At 33.7% G+C, this 13,389-nt stretch overlaps 1 protein-coding gene across 1 annotated transcript in view; it reads right to left on the bottom strand.

The window, feature by feature from the left end:
• The window catches only part of LOC145268852 (mismatch repair endonuclease PMS2-like), an 84,837-nt gene that overhangs the window by 18,678 nt on the left and 52,770 nt on the right, over positions 1-13,389 (bottom strand). The window contains exons 17-20 of the mRNA XM_080124528.1: positions 13,300-13,389; positions 8,221-8,390; positions 4,120-4,157; positions 2,643-2,747 (exon numbers count right to left, since the gene is read on the bottom strand). The exon at positions 13,300-13,389 is cut by the window's right edge and continues 41 nt beyond it. Coding sequence (XP_079980654.1) covers positions 2,643-2,747; positions 4,120-4,157; positions 8,221-8,390; positions 13,300-13,389 — 403 coding nt within the window. The remainder of the gene's footprint in view (positions 1-2,642; positions 2,748-4,119; positions 4,158-8,220; positions 8,391-13,299) is intronic.

Here is a 13,389-nt window from a genome sequence, read left to right as displayed (position 1 = left end):
ATGGTGAATGCTCTGACGAACTGCAAGCACTTGTGCCCCCACGACGTGAACACCCTCGACAGACCCGACAGGCTGCAAAATCCCACCCCCACACAGTAGAGATCCCTAGATGTAAAAGATCTTTCTACTCCAGTAGTTTCTTCCCCAGAACCGCTAGACTTTGGAATTCCATTCCAGGCCACTGCTTCCCCAACTGTACTGACGTGCAGAAGTTCAAGTGCAATGTAAACCAACATCTTGCTGCCCAAATCCCTACATAGTACCCCAGTAGCTGTTGCCCCTGTTAGTAGCCCCCTACACCAAAGTGGCAATGTGCCTTGTTTGGGGTGAAAATGTAATAAAAAAAAAAATAAAAAAGAATATAAATCAAAATATTGTGCTGTATTATTTGCGTTATTATTATTCACACAGATTTGCAATGTCCATTTTCAAGGACTTTTTAAAAAGTTTTTAAACAAAATCTGGGGTTTGTTTTACAACGATTCGAAAAAGTGTTAAAAAAGAATTCGTCATTGGAAAGTCCTGTCAACAGAAGGAAAGTTCGTTTTTTTTTTGTTTTTTTTTTTGGGGGGGGGGGTCATCTATATATATAAAAGCGAAAATGTATGTATGTATGTATCTATGTATGTATGGATGTATGTATGTATGGATGTATGTATGTATGCTTTCCCTCGATGTCCACAAAAGGCTTCTTTCAGAGAAGCGCTTGCTCGGTTCACAACTTCTTAAAACTTTTTATATCATCTATAAATTGTAATATCTCACATTTAACCACGGAGCTTGCCTGTCTATTTAATTTTATTGACTTTCAAACGTTAATTATTCCACATTTCCCGCATCGGCACGCGTTACATTCGGTTTTCGGTATAAAAAAAAGCGAAACTCGACTCTAATCACAGGCCGAAAGCCAGTTGTCTCAAGAGAGCTAAGTAACGTTTGTTCAATGTCGATATCAGACTGTAGCTTTCATTTCGCTCCTCCTAATAAACAGGGAGCGGGTTTTTAAAAACAAACAAACCGATTTATTCACCTCATTCAAAACTGTCCTGCACAAAATGCTAACTGCTGAATAGCTATCGCCGTCACGTCAATCAAAAACGCGTACCTGTTTTTTTTAACACTTTACTATTTTCCAACTGTGCGTCGTGAACGCTTCGTTTCTTTTTCACGGGCACCTTTTTTTTTTTCCACATTTTCGGGTTTTTTTCACATACCCCGAAAAACACCCGGGCAACGCCGGGTACCCCTCGCTAGTTATAAATAAAAGTAAAAAATAGAGGGAGATTTGAACCCCCCTGCCAAAAAAAGTGAGAAAAAAATAAAGATTTGTGATGATTTAAACTATATCATCCAGGTCGAAAAAAAATGAAATTACGCCCCCTTAAGGACTTTTCAAGAAATTTTTGATGATTTTTCAAGAATTTTTTAAAGAAATTTTCAAGAATTTTTTAAGAATTTTTTAAAGAAATTTTCAAGAATTTTTCAAGAATTTTTTAAAGAAATTTTCAAGAATTTTTCAAGAATTTTTTAAAGAATTTTTTAAAGAAATTTTCAAGAATTTTTTAAGAATTTTTCAAGAATTTTTTAAAGAAATTTTCAAGAATTTTTTAAGAATTTTTCAAGAATTTTTTAAAGAAATTTTCAAGAATTTTTTAAGAATTTTTCAAGAATTTTTTAAAGAAATTTTCAAGAATTTTTTAAGAATTTTTTAAGGTAATAATAGAGCTAAGGAATTTGTCAACAGAAGGAAAGTTTTTTTTAAATGAATAACGAATTCAAAAAACATTGTTTATTACATCTCTAAATTTTCTTTTTAATTAAACCCTTTATTTAATTCAGCCATGATGCAAGGACCCATGATGTAGTGGATAATGTACTTGGTAAAATTCAGTTGAAGGTAATACCCTTATAAAGGTTGAAGGTTCAATCCTTGGCATGGACGACACTCAAAAATACAATTGCGAATCCCGTCATGGCTGACAGAACACTTCCCTCGTGGATTATATAAAGGGTTACATTCAAACTTCCATGCAGATTCCCAAGTTCGACAGAAAGGTTCCAGAGTTCGACAGAAAGGTTTCAGAGTTTGACAAAAAGATTCCAGAGTTTGACAAAAAGATTCCAGAGTTTGACAAAAAGATTCCAGAGTTTGACAGAAAGATTCCAGAGTTTGACAGAAAGATTCCAGAGTTTGACAGAAAGATTCCCAAATTCAACAAGATACACCTGAAGAAGGTGGGGGGGGGGGGACTACATTGACCGAAACATTGTGAAAATCACATTGAAAATGAGAACAAGAGTTTGAAGAATCGCAATAATATGGACAGAAAGATTCCAGAGTTCGACAGAAAGGTTCCAGAGTTCGACAGAAAGGTTCCAGAGTTCGACAGAAAGGTTCCAGAGTTCGACAAAAAGGTTCCAGAGTTCGACAGAAAGATTCCCAAGTTCGATAAGATACACCTGAAGAAGGTTGAGGGCTACATCGACCAAAACATTGTGAAAATCACATTGAAAATGAGCACAATAGTTCAAAGAATCGCAATAATGTAATATAATAATATGGATAATCAAAGTTTACAGTTAAATGTTATTGCTCCTGGGCAACGCCAGGTCTTCATTATAGTAAATAGAATAAAACAAACCTTTTTCATTTCTCTTTTATCGAGCGAAGTTCCAATCATCACAGATTTACGACAAGCCCGGGAAGCAAACATCTGACGGATTCGGGACGGACGACACATCACACCCTGTACAAAAAAAACAAAAAAACACGAAGAATTAAAAAAATAAATCAACTTAGTTTTATTTTGGATTCTAAATAAAATGCTTTCATTTGGTCTAATGGCTGCTTGATATACTGGCATGTGTTAGATTTCTCGCATCGGCACGCGTTACATTCGGTTTTCGGTATAAACAAAAAGCGAAACTCGACTCTAATCACAGGCTCAGAGCCAGTGGTCTCTAGAGAGCTAAGTAACGTTTGGTCAATGTCGACTTCGTCATATCAGACGGTAGCTTTCATTTCGAGACGAAGGAGCGGGTTTTTAAAAACAAACAATTGACCTCATTAAAAATTGTCCCGCACAAAATGCTAACTGCTGAATAGCTATCGCCGTCACGTCAATCAAAAACGCGCACCTGTTTTTTTTTTTCACACTTTACTATTTTCCAACTGCGCGTCGTCAAGGCTTCGTTTTTTTTTTCACAGGCACCCGTTTTTTTTAACGCACACCTACAAGCACCCGGGCAACGCCGGGTACCCGTCGCTTTGATGTAAAAAGAGACGTTGCAAGCCTGTTTTAACGTTATATTCATTGCAAGTGCTCATCTAAAATTCAATCTATGGTCCCCCTCCCTCGCCAAACATTCACAAGAAACACTCGTCTAACTGAAAACACTATCAATAATTTCCCCCACTCTTTATCTGTGCCTAAACCTAAATGAAGATTCCATCAACAAAGTTTCTTTTTTAGAACTACAAAACTGTGGAACTCTCTTCTGTTTGCCTGCTCTCCAGCTGACTACAATATGGTTGTCTTCAAGTGCAACGTAAAAAAGTTCTTGATGAGCCGTTCCCCTTAAGTAATCCAATTTACCAAATTTGCACTTCTAACATCCTCGAGTGGCCTCGGGGCCTTAATAAGTGGTGATTCTCTTGTAAAAAAAAAAAAAGAAAAAAAAAAAAGAAAGTGAGTTAACCTGTGTTTAAATTAAAATTATGTTCTTTTAATATGAATTTATTTCTTAAAGACGATAAATTGTAGAAACCTTTGTGTTGTTTGTGCTTGAATTTGCGATAAGCACTGACTCCAGAAGTCTTCATTAAGGTTTATTTAAAATAAATTTAACGATTTTTTCTTGTTTGAAGTTAAAAGAATGATCATGCTACAATGAATGAGAGAATAATGAAAGCAGTTCAAATCCAAAAAGAAATGTTCAAATACGAAAAGAAACGCTCAAATACGAAAAGAAATGCTCAAATACGAAAAAAAAATATGTTCAAATACAAGAAGAAACATTCAAATACGAAGAGAAACGTCCAAATACGAAAAGAAACGTCCAAATACAAGAAGAAATTTTAAAAAATTAAAGAAAAGGAAAGAAAGTATTTTTACTTACAGGTGAATCTTTGAGCATAAAAATGAGTTCTTCAATATCTGAAATAGAATTATTAAACAATTTTAGTATTTATGATCAACATTACATCTATATATATATATAAAATATATCTATAAAAGTGAGAATGTGTATGAGAGGACACTTATAGGACAACCTATATACTTTAAAAAAATATTGATCTAACGAAGTGAAATTTGGGTTATGCAGACAACTTTTTAATCGGTTTTCATTCGGAAAAAAAAACAGGGTGCTTAACGGTCCAAATTAAAAAAAAATTGTGTACGTGGGAATCATTGGATTTTTATCTTCTTGTTAATAGTTTCATGATATTTTGAAAAGCTTTTTAAATATCGTGGCAAGCTGGTCTAATGGTTCGAGTTTCTGAATCACTGTCTTTAGAATTTGGTTTTCGTCTCAACTCGAGTATAGTTTTTTTTAATCACAAGATCTGAACTGTTTAGAAAAGAACTCGCATACGTCTCATATTCTTTTCGTTCGACATAGATATACTTTCTATAGCAATCTTAAAGTGATATTTAATTTTTATACGTGTGTGCATTCTTACTTATATATATATATATATATATATATAAAATGAAAATTACAATTGAATTTACCAAAATGATCCAAGATGGTAAAATTAAAGTAAATTATAAATATTAAAGAATTAATATTTATAAACTTATCTCAGCCAGATATAAAAGCTCGATAATACCAAATAGGAAATAGAGCTTATAATATGAGCAAACAGTTAATAAAATATGTTAAAAAAACACTTTGAAATGAGTTAAAAACATATTTAATCTGAAAAGGAAACACTAGATAAATGGATAGTCCTTAATCCGCGGAGTTTCAAAGAAATACACTCCTTCTCATCAGAGGGTAGGAATTAGCAAAATGCAGGATCGGATATATATATATATATATATATATATATATATATATATATATATATATAAGTAATGTGATTGATAATTTAAAATTTAAAAATCAAATTATAATTAAATTAAAAATCAGTTTCACAAGAAGGAACAACAACAAAATCAATTATCTGTACGATCGTTTCGGAAAACCGTGTTTTTATTGTGGTAGACATCAAGTTACGGACAATAATTATTACATATAGTTTTTTAATAAACAAGGTCTCCTCGTCAGCAAATTTTAAAGGGTTTTTATTAAATCTAAAAGACACCATAAATAAACCTAGTAAGGCAGATGTATCTTATTTAGCTCCATTATAAAAATTTTTTTAAGTTCAGTCAGTCTATCTTTTGGCATGCTGTTATATCTTGTCTCCGAATGGTTGAAACTGATTTTTAATTTAATTATAATTTGATTTTTAAATTTTAAATTATCAATCACATTACTTAATATTGAATTAGCTCTAGGATATTTAACTATCGAGCTTATTATATATCTAAATTACAACGAGCACTTTTTCTTTCCTGTATTTTAATAAAACTAGTAATTTCACTGTTACATTAAAATACACTCAGCTCTTTAGACTATTGTTCTAATCTCCTTTAAATTATATATATATATATATATATACATGCGTATGTGTGTGTTTTTTGTAGCTGTGTTTATGTCAAAATTATTTATATATTGCTTAGAAAGCTTACGCTTATGTACATATGTTTCGCTATTTATACCATGCTCGGTGCCCAGGATTGAATATTTCACACTCTCATATTTTTATTATCAAAATCAGTGTAATCGCACATTTTTCAATCAAATCGATCGAGTGCCTGCTCTAGTTGGGAACTCATTGCGGTGCACCAAGAGGAAGCTTTGAGAGAGAGAGAGAGAGAGAGAGAGAGAGAGAGAGTGAGATAAAAAGGAACAAACTGTGTTATGTGTTCATCAATGTTTCGTCTTTATTTTGAGACTTAAAAATGTGACGCTGTTCTATTTCAGAATTTTAGAACAGTGTCACATTTTGCACATTTACAAATATTTGTACTGGTGTTTTTTGTTTCTTAATCTCATTCATCCAAAGGAAGTCTCGAAATAAAGACGAAACGTTGATGAACACATAACTCGGTTTGTTCCTTTTTATTTCACTATTTTGTCGGAATACTATTTCTCATTATTCTCATCATATATATATATATATATATATATATATATATATATAATTTAAAGGAGATTAGAATAATAGTCTAAAGAGCTAAGTGTATTTTAATGTAATAGTGAAATTACTAGTTTAATTAAAATACAGGAAATGCTCGTTGTAATTTAGATATATAATAAGCTCGATAATTAAATGTCCTAGAGCTAATTCAATATTAAGTAATGTGATTTATAATTTAAAAATTAAAAAAAAATTTTTTAAATTTAAAAATCAAATTTTAATTAAATTAAAAATCAGTTTCATAAGAAGGAACAACAACAAAGTCAATTATCTGTACGATCGTTTCGGAAATCCGTGCTTTTTATTTGTGGTATACATGAAGTCACGTAGAACAATTATACATAGTTTTTTTGGTAAGCACAGTCTCCTCATCAGCAAATTTAGGAGGATTTCTATTGAATTGAAAAGACACCAAAAATAAACCTAGCATTAAAAGTAAGGCAGATGAATCTTTTAGTTTAGTTTTAGGTTTATTTTTGGTGTCTTTTCAATTCAATAGAAATCCTCCTAAATTTGCTGATGAGGAGACCGTGCTTACCAAAAAAACTATGTATAATTGTTCTACGTGACTTCATGTATACCACAAATAAAAAGCACGGATTTCCGAAACGATCGTACAGATAATTGACTTTGTTGTTGTTCCTTCTTATGAAACTGATTTTTAATTTAATTAAAATTTGATTTTTAAATTTAAAAAATTTTTTTTTAATTTTTAAATTACTAATCACATTACTTTATATATATATATAACTACTTCATTTACTCACATAAATTTAATATACAAAAGTATAGATTTATGCGTAAACTTTAAGTATTTACTTCAAAAGTGCTCAATACGTTATTACTATATATATATATATATATATAAAAGTGAAAGTGTCTGTGCGTGTGTCTGTGTCTGTGTACATTTCCCTACGCAATAACTCTCAATTTTAAGTCTACAGACTCGAAATTTGATATGCAGGGTACTGAGATTTGGGAAAATCAATGTGATTGGTTTTCAGACAGAAATTTGGCGATTAAGGGGTCAAAGTTCAACGATTTGACCTTTGAGAACTCTACCAAACTCCTCCGACAATTTTGGGTCTAAACACTTGAAATTTTAGATATAGATTCCTTGGACATGGATCTAACTTAATAACTTTATTTGAGCCCTAAACAATAAATTTTAAGGGGTCATAATAGGGGTCAAAGCTAAAAAAATTGACCTTTTTTTTTTTTTTTGCTCAGCATACACCTCGAAAACACCCGGGCAACGCCAGGCTGAAATGCTAGTATATGTATATATATTAGTGTTGGGTTGATTAATCGGAATCGGAAATATCAGAATTTTTTAGGGTATTAAAAAAAATTTCTTCCTTTTTTCTGATGTAAAAATGATTCCTTTATCTTTTTATTTGATTTTATTTATAAAAAACTAAAATTTCTAGCGTGTTCTTACATCTGAGAAAACATGCAGATTTAAAATGTGTTTTTATGGTGACTGGGACAAAATAAGCATTTCATACATAAATATTTAAGAGATTTGTAGAGATTAAGAATCGGTAATTGTATCGCAATCTGTAAAAATATTGGAATTGCCCCATCACTAATATATATTTGAAAAGATGTGTCTACCACTTGTTATATGCAAGCGTTCAATTCCAGCAGAACCGTCCTTACCATTAACGACGATGAAAACACTAAGAATGCTTAACGGCAAGACCCACTAGCAAATGATAAATCAATCCATTGACCTAAAGGGGATGTGCTTATCATTTTATCGTGTTTAGACACTCGGGAAACCTGGTTGCCATGTAAGGATATAACAAAACATCCCATGATACGGACAATCATAGTAGGTTTACACTAACTACAATCATATAATCTTGGGCAATGTCGGATCTGGTCAGCTAGTATATATAAAAAAAAAAAATGGTCAAATCTCATTTATGTACAGCTGTAAATTCACCAAAAAAAATTCTTACCTTCTTTTCCAAAATTCCAGTTCTTGCTGACAGGTGCCGTCATTAATTTGACTCTCTGACCAGGAGCAGATAATTCATCAATGACGAAATCAAAACCATTTTTCTTAAATATTTCCAAGTTGTCTATGAGGATTATCTCGTTGCTGGCTGTCAGTTCTAGGTTCTGCGGACTAAAAATATAACAGAGGATGGGGGGGGGGTTAAAATAGTAGACCAAATATGTTAGCAGTTGGAAAGAAAAAAACTTAGCAGGACACAGCATCAGACTTTGCGAGCCTATCCTTGTTTTATCGTTATTTTCATGGCAGGTGCTCGTCTGAACTCCAATCCCTGGTCCCCCCTCGCCAATCTTTCATGAGAAACACCCGTCTAGCTGAATCCACTGTGAAAAATTTCCCCCACTCTATATCTGTGCCTAAACCAAAACGCGGATTTCATGAACAAAGCTTCTTTCTTAGAACTGCACGCCTGTGGAACTCTGTTCCGTCTGCTTTCTTCCCTCCGGACTACAACTTGGATGTCTTCAAGTCTAATGTTAACAAATTCCTAATGAACCGCCCCCCCCTAATTAAACACTTCATCAAATCTCCTCACTAACGTAATGTACTTGCAATAACCCTTATCCCTGAGTGGCTTCCGGGCCTTGATAAGTGGTGATCACTGTGTAAAAAAAAAAAAGACTGGAAGCAAAATTTTTTTTCCAAATTAAAAACAAAAATTTCAAATCAATCACAACCAGCCAGGTGTCAGAGTCAAAAATTTCAGAAAGAGTCAGAGTCATAAGTCCAAGATGGAACGATAAATTTTTTACCCTAAAGAAACACTACAGCTTTATTTTAAAACTTTTATTAAAAAAAATAAATTCAGGTAACTTGATTATGCAGTAGAGCCGACATCTATTCAATGTAGCCGCCTTCAGCCTTAAACATCACCTCAATACTGGTTCAGAACTGGGAAAATGTCTTTTCCACAGGCGCTGACAGGAGCTTTTTTTTTTTTTTTTTTTTTTTTTTTTTTTTACAAAGGAGTCACCACTTATCAAGACCTGGAGGCCACTCGAGGATAAGGGTTAATGGGTATACATAAGTAGTGGAAATTTTGTAAATTGGATTACTTAGGGAGGATGGTTCATTAAGAACTTGTTTATGTTGGACTCGAAGACAAATTGTAGTCAGTTGGAAAGTAGGCACACGGAACAGAGTTCCATAGGCGTGCACTTCTAAGAAAGAAGCTTTGTTCATGGAATCTACATTTAGGTTTAGGCACAGATAAGGCGTGTGGGAAATTATAGATAGTGATTTTGGCTAGATGAGTGTTTTTCGTGAAAGTTTGACGAGGGGGGGGGGGCATAGATTGAAGCTCAGACGAGCACTTGCCATGAATACTCTGTGAGAAATATGCATACATTTTAAAACAAGTCGAATGTTATTGTGCTTTTCAATTCTGCTGTCGGTTGGACAAGTTTGACCTTTAACCACCTGTGTCCTCTGATGGCTTTGAATTGTTCGAGTTTTATAAACAACTGTCAATCTCAGCTTGAATCATATCTGATTAACTACAGTTACTGAAGCTGTCATATTTTTTTTTTTTTAATAATAACACCTTTATTTCTCGTCTCCCCACAAATAACATTTGATTTGTTTTAAAATGGATGTATGCTTCTCTCTTTCTTTCTCTTCCTTTCTCTTCCTTTCTTCATAATGTACATCTGTGTGAAATTTCATAAAAATTGGCCTAACCTTTTAGGAGTCTATATGTTTTGTTTTTTTTATAAAAAAGACTGAGACTAGCAACCATGTCTGAGAGAGAGGTTGCAGTGAAGAAAAAAAGGTGGGGGGAGGCCAATTAAATTGCAGATATGTTTCTGCACTATAAAGAATCTTCAAACAGGAACAAAGATTCACCAGTCCAAATATGGTCTGATAGTAGATTTATCATTATTATTTAAGGAGGGAGTATTATCGCCACATCTGAGCAGGAGCTGCTAGAAAGACCTTATCCTACCTTGACAGAGTTCAAAATAGACTTCTTGGAAAGAAGCTACTGGATTACAAAGCTGTATTATAATGAGTATCAAAACAGCAAAGACCACAAGACCAATGAATCAAACAAGCTGGAACTAAAGAAGCAGACACTTCTGAAGAACACATGACATTATCGATACTTATCAAAGACATTTTGATACAAAGCCTAGCTAAGAACACTACCAGCTACATAACGTACATCTGTGTGAAATTTCATTCAGGTCTAGCCTTATAGGAGTTTATATGTTTTTTTCTTTTTTTTATAAAACAAAACAGAGACTAGCAACCATGTCTGGGAGAGAGGTTGTAGTGAAGAAAAAAAAGGGAGGGGGCAATCAAATTGCAGATACGTTTCTGCACTATAAAGAATCTTCATATGGCACAAAGATTCACCAGCCCAAATATAGACAATACTCCATACATGGTCTGATAGTTGATTTGTAGAGATAGAGTGTTACAATATTTTTTACTATAATGGGGTATAATCCCATCTACATAACATCTGTGTGAAATTTCATTCAGGTCTAGCCTTTTAGGAGACTATATGTTTTTTTTCTTTTCTTATAAAAAAGACTGAGACTAGACACCATGTCTGAGAGAGAGAGGTTGCAGTGAAGAAAAAAGGTAGGGGCAGGCCAATTTTTTTTTTTTATTACATTTTCACCCCAAACAAGGCAAATTGCCACTTTGGTGTAGGGGGCTACTATCAGGGGCAACAACTACTGGGGTACTATGTAGGGATTTGGGCAGCAAGATGTCGGTTCATGTTACACTTGAACTTCTGCACGTCAGTACTGTTGGGGAAGCAGGGACCTGGAATGGAATTCCAGAGTCTAGCGGTTCTGGGGAAGAAACTATTGGAGTAAAAAGATCTTTTACATCTAGGGATCTCTACAGTGTGGGAGTGGGATTTAGCAGCCTGTCGGGTTTGTCGAGGGTGCTCACGTCGTGGGGGCACAAGTGATTGCAGTTCGTCAGAGCATTCACCACTAAAATACTTGTAGAAAAGGCAGAGGGATGCAACATTTCGTCGATGGGACAGAGGCTGAAGCTTAGATGCCAGTTCAGGGCCTATCAGGTTTGCGACTCTCTTTTGAACCTTGTCAAGGAGCGAGAGACTAGTAGCAGATACACCAGCCCAGATGTGACAGCAATACTCCATACATGGGCGAATGGTGGCCTTATTGAGGTACAGGATACTTTCGGGTGTTAGTAGTTTTCTAGCACGGTAGAAAGAGCCCACCAATTAAATTGCAGATACGTTTCTGCACTATAAAGAATCTTCAAATGGGACAAAGATTCACCAGCCCAAATATGGTCTGACAGTAGATTTATAGAGAGATAGAGAACAGCCTCATGGTGTGAGAAAGTGTTTAGAGTGATAGGAAGAACCGATTTCACGAGAAGCAGAAAAAGCAATGGATTTAATATATGGACTCCATTTTATTTTTATCCTAATCTCCTCCTCTCTCTATCTTTCCTCGCCTTTATCTATCCCCTCCTCATATTTTCCTCTCACTCTCCCACCCCATTCCCCCCTCTCCACTTTCCAAGTCAAGAAGGATTTCCTCTCCTCCAATCAATAGTTGCAAAAGTTGCCTTGATATAAATGGATTTATTTTTATCCTAATCTCCTCATCTCTCTATCTTTCCTCGCCTTTCTCTACCCTATCTCCTCCTCATATCTTCCTCTCGCTTCCTCACCCCATCTCCCCCCCTTTCCAGGCTTTGATAAGTGGTAATACCTCTTTTCTCTATTTTTCCTCGCCTTTATCTACCCGATCTCCCACCAGAAGTTGTTGGAACAGTACAAGTGCATTGCATCTGAAGGAGATTACTTCAGAGGGGACTAGAGTTTCATGTATGTACTATCAATAAAAGTGCCAATACGAAAAAAAGCCTGGAAACTTCTTGAAAGCACTTCATAAGCTTATTTTGTCCTTTAGTTCTTATATTCCATGAGCAAGAATTCTGACAAAGAGGAAAGAATCGCTGTTTTCTGGATTGTATGTTTCTATGTATCAAACACTTATCGTTGGCTAATTTTTAATTTTGAAGTTTTTTTTTTTTTAGCTCCTTACATAGAGTGACTTGATAAAAAAAAAAAAAATTAAAATATTTTACGTTGAGAAAAAAAAATAAAAATAAAAGTTTTACCAAATGAGTTTTAGCCCTTGCATGACAAGTTTGTTTTTCATCTTTTAGCCCTCAGACATTGGTTAATCCAATACACATGGTGTGATTCTTCAATTAACACAACAGAAGAGACATGGGGGGTCAGCTTAGGTCATCTTTGACACTAGCTTGCTATCAATTTCTCATTACAACGATTTTAATCATAATAATTCTAAGTGCACCTGCTTAATATTTTCTCATCCGTCGTTCGAGAGAATTTGAAAAAACTAGCAATAAGGAAATAATAAAAAAAGTAAATTATACCCCGTTGATCTGAGAATAGACTCCTAGGTTTAATCTCCAACTAAATATGGTTGATTCGACGTTGATTTTCACTTTATCCACAAATTCTTAGTCTACCCTGCTAAGTGATTATGTCACACTTGCCCCCATTCACATGCCTATTTCTCCCGGAAAAATATGATAACTGGTATCCATTTCTACTAGCAAAAGAAAAGCTTATGCGGTGTTAACAAATAGTTTCTTTTTTTTGTTTGGTTCACTAAAGAAAAAAAAAATTCATGCAATTGCTTTTTTTTTTGTTTGTTTTAATTTTCTTAAAAATGTCTCATCTGGCTCTAAGAAAAATTCATGCAAAAAAAAAATTATTTTTTTCAGTGGGTCTGATAAAGAAAAAAAAAGCATTAAAATAAAATTAAAGAAAATTTTTTTTTTTACATTAAAAAAAAAAAAAAAGAAAAATTTCGTTTCTTTTAATTTTCTTAATAAAAAAATGTTTGGCTCAATAAGAAAAATTCATTCAATTGTTTTTCTTGTTAAAAAAAAAAAAAAAAAAGAATTCTCTTTTTCAGTGAAAAAAATTCAAACATTAAAATAAAATTAAAGAAAAAATTTTTTTTTACATAGATAAAATTTTTACCAAATGAGTTTTTGCCCTTGCATGACAGTCTGTTTCCGTAGAACTTCGAAATTATATTTCTCATCCGTAGCGTGTTGATCGATAATAAAG

Source organism: Euprymna scolopes, chromosome 44 (assembly GCF_053919585.1).
Source record: "Euprymna scolopes isolate OS-2025 chromosome 44, ASM5391958v1, whole genome shotgun sequence".
NCBI classification, from domain to species: Eukaryota; Metazoa; Mollusca; class Cephalopoda; order Sepiida; family Sepiolidae; genus Euprymna; species Euprymna scolopes.
Note: the sequence above shows the minus strand (reverse complement) of the source record. Positions and strands in the feature narration are given on the sequence as shown.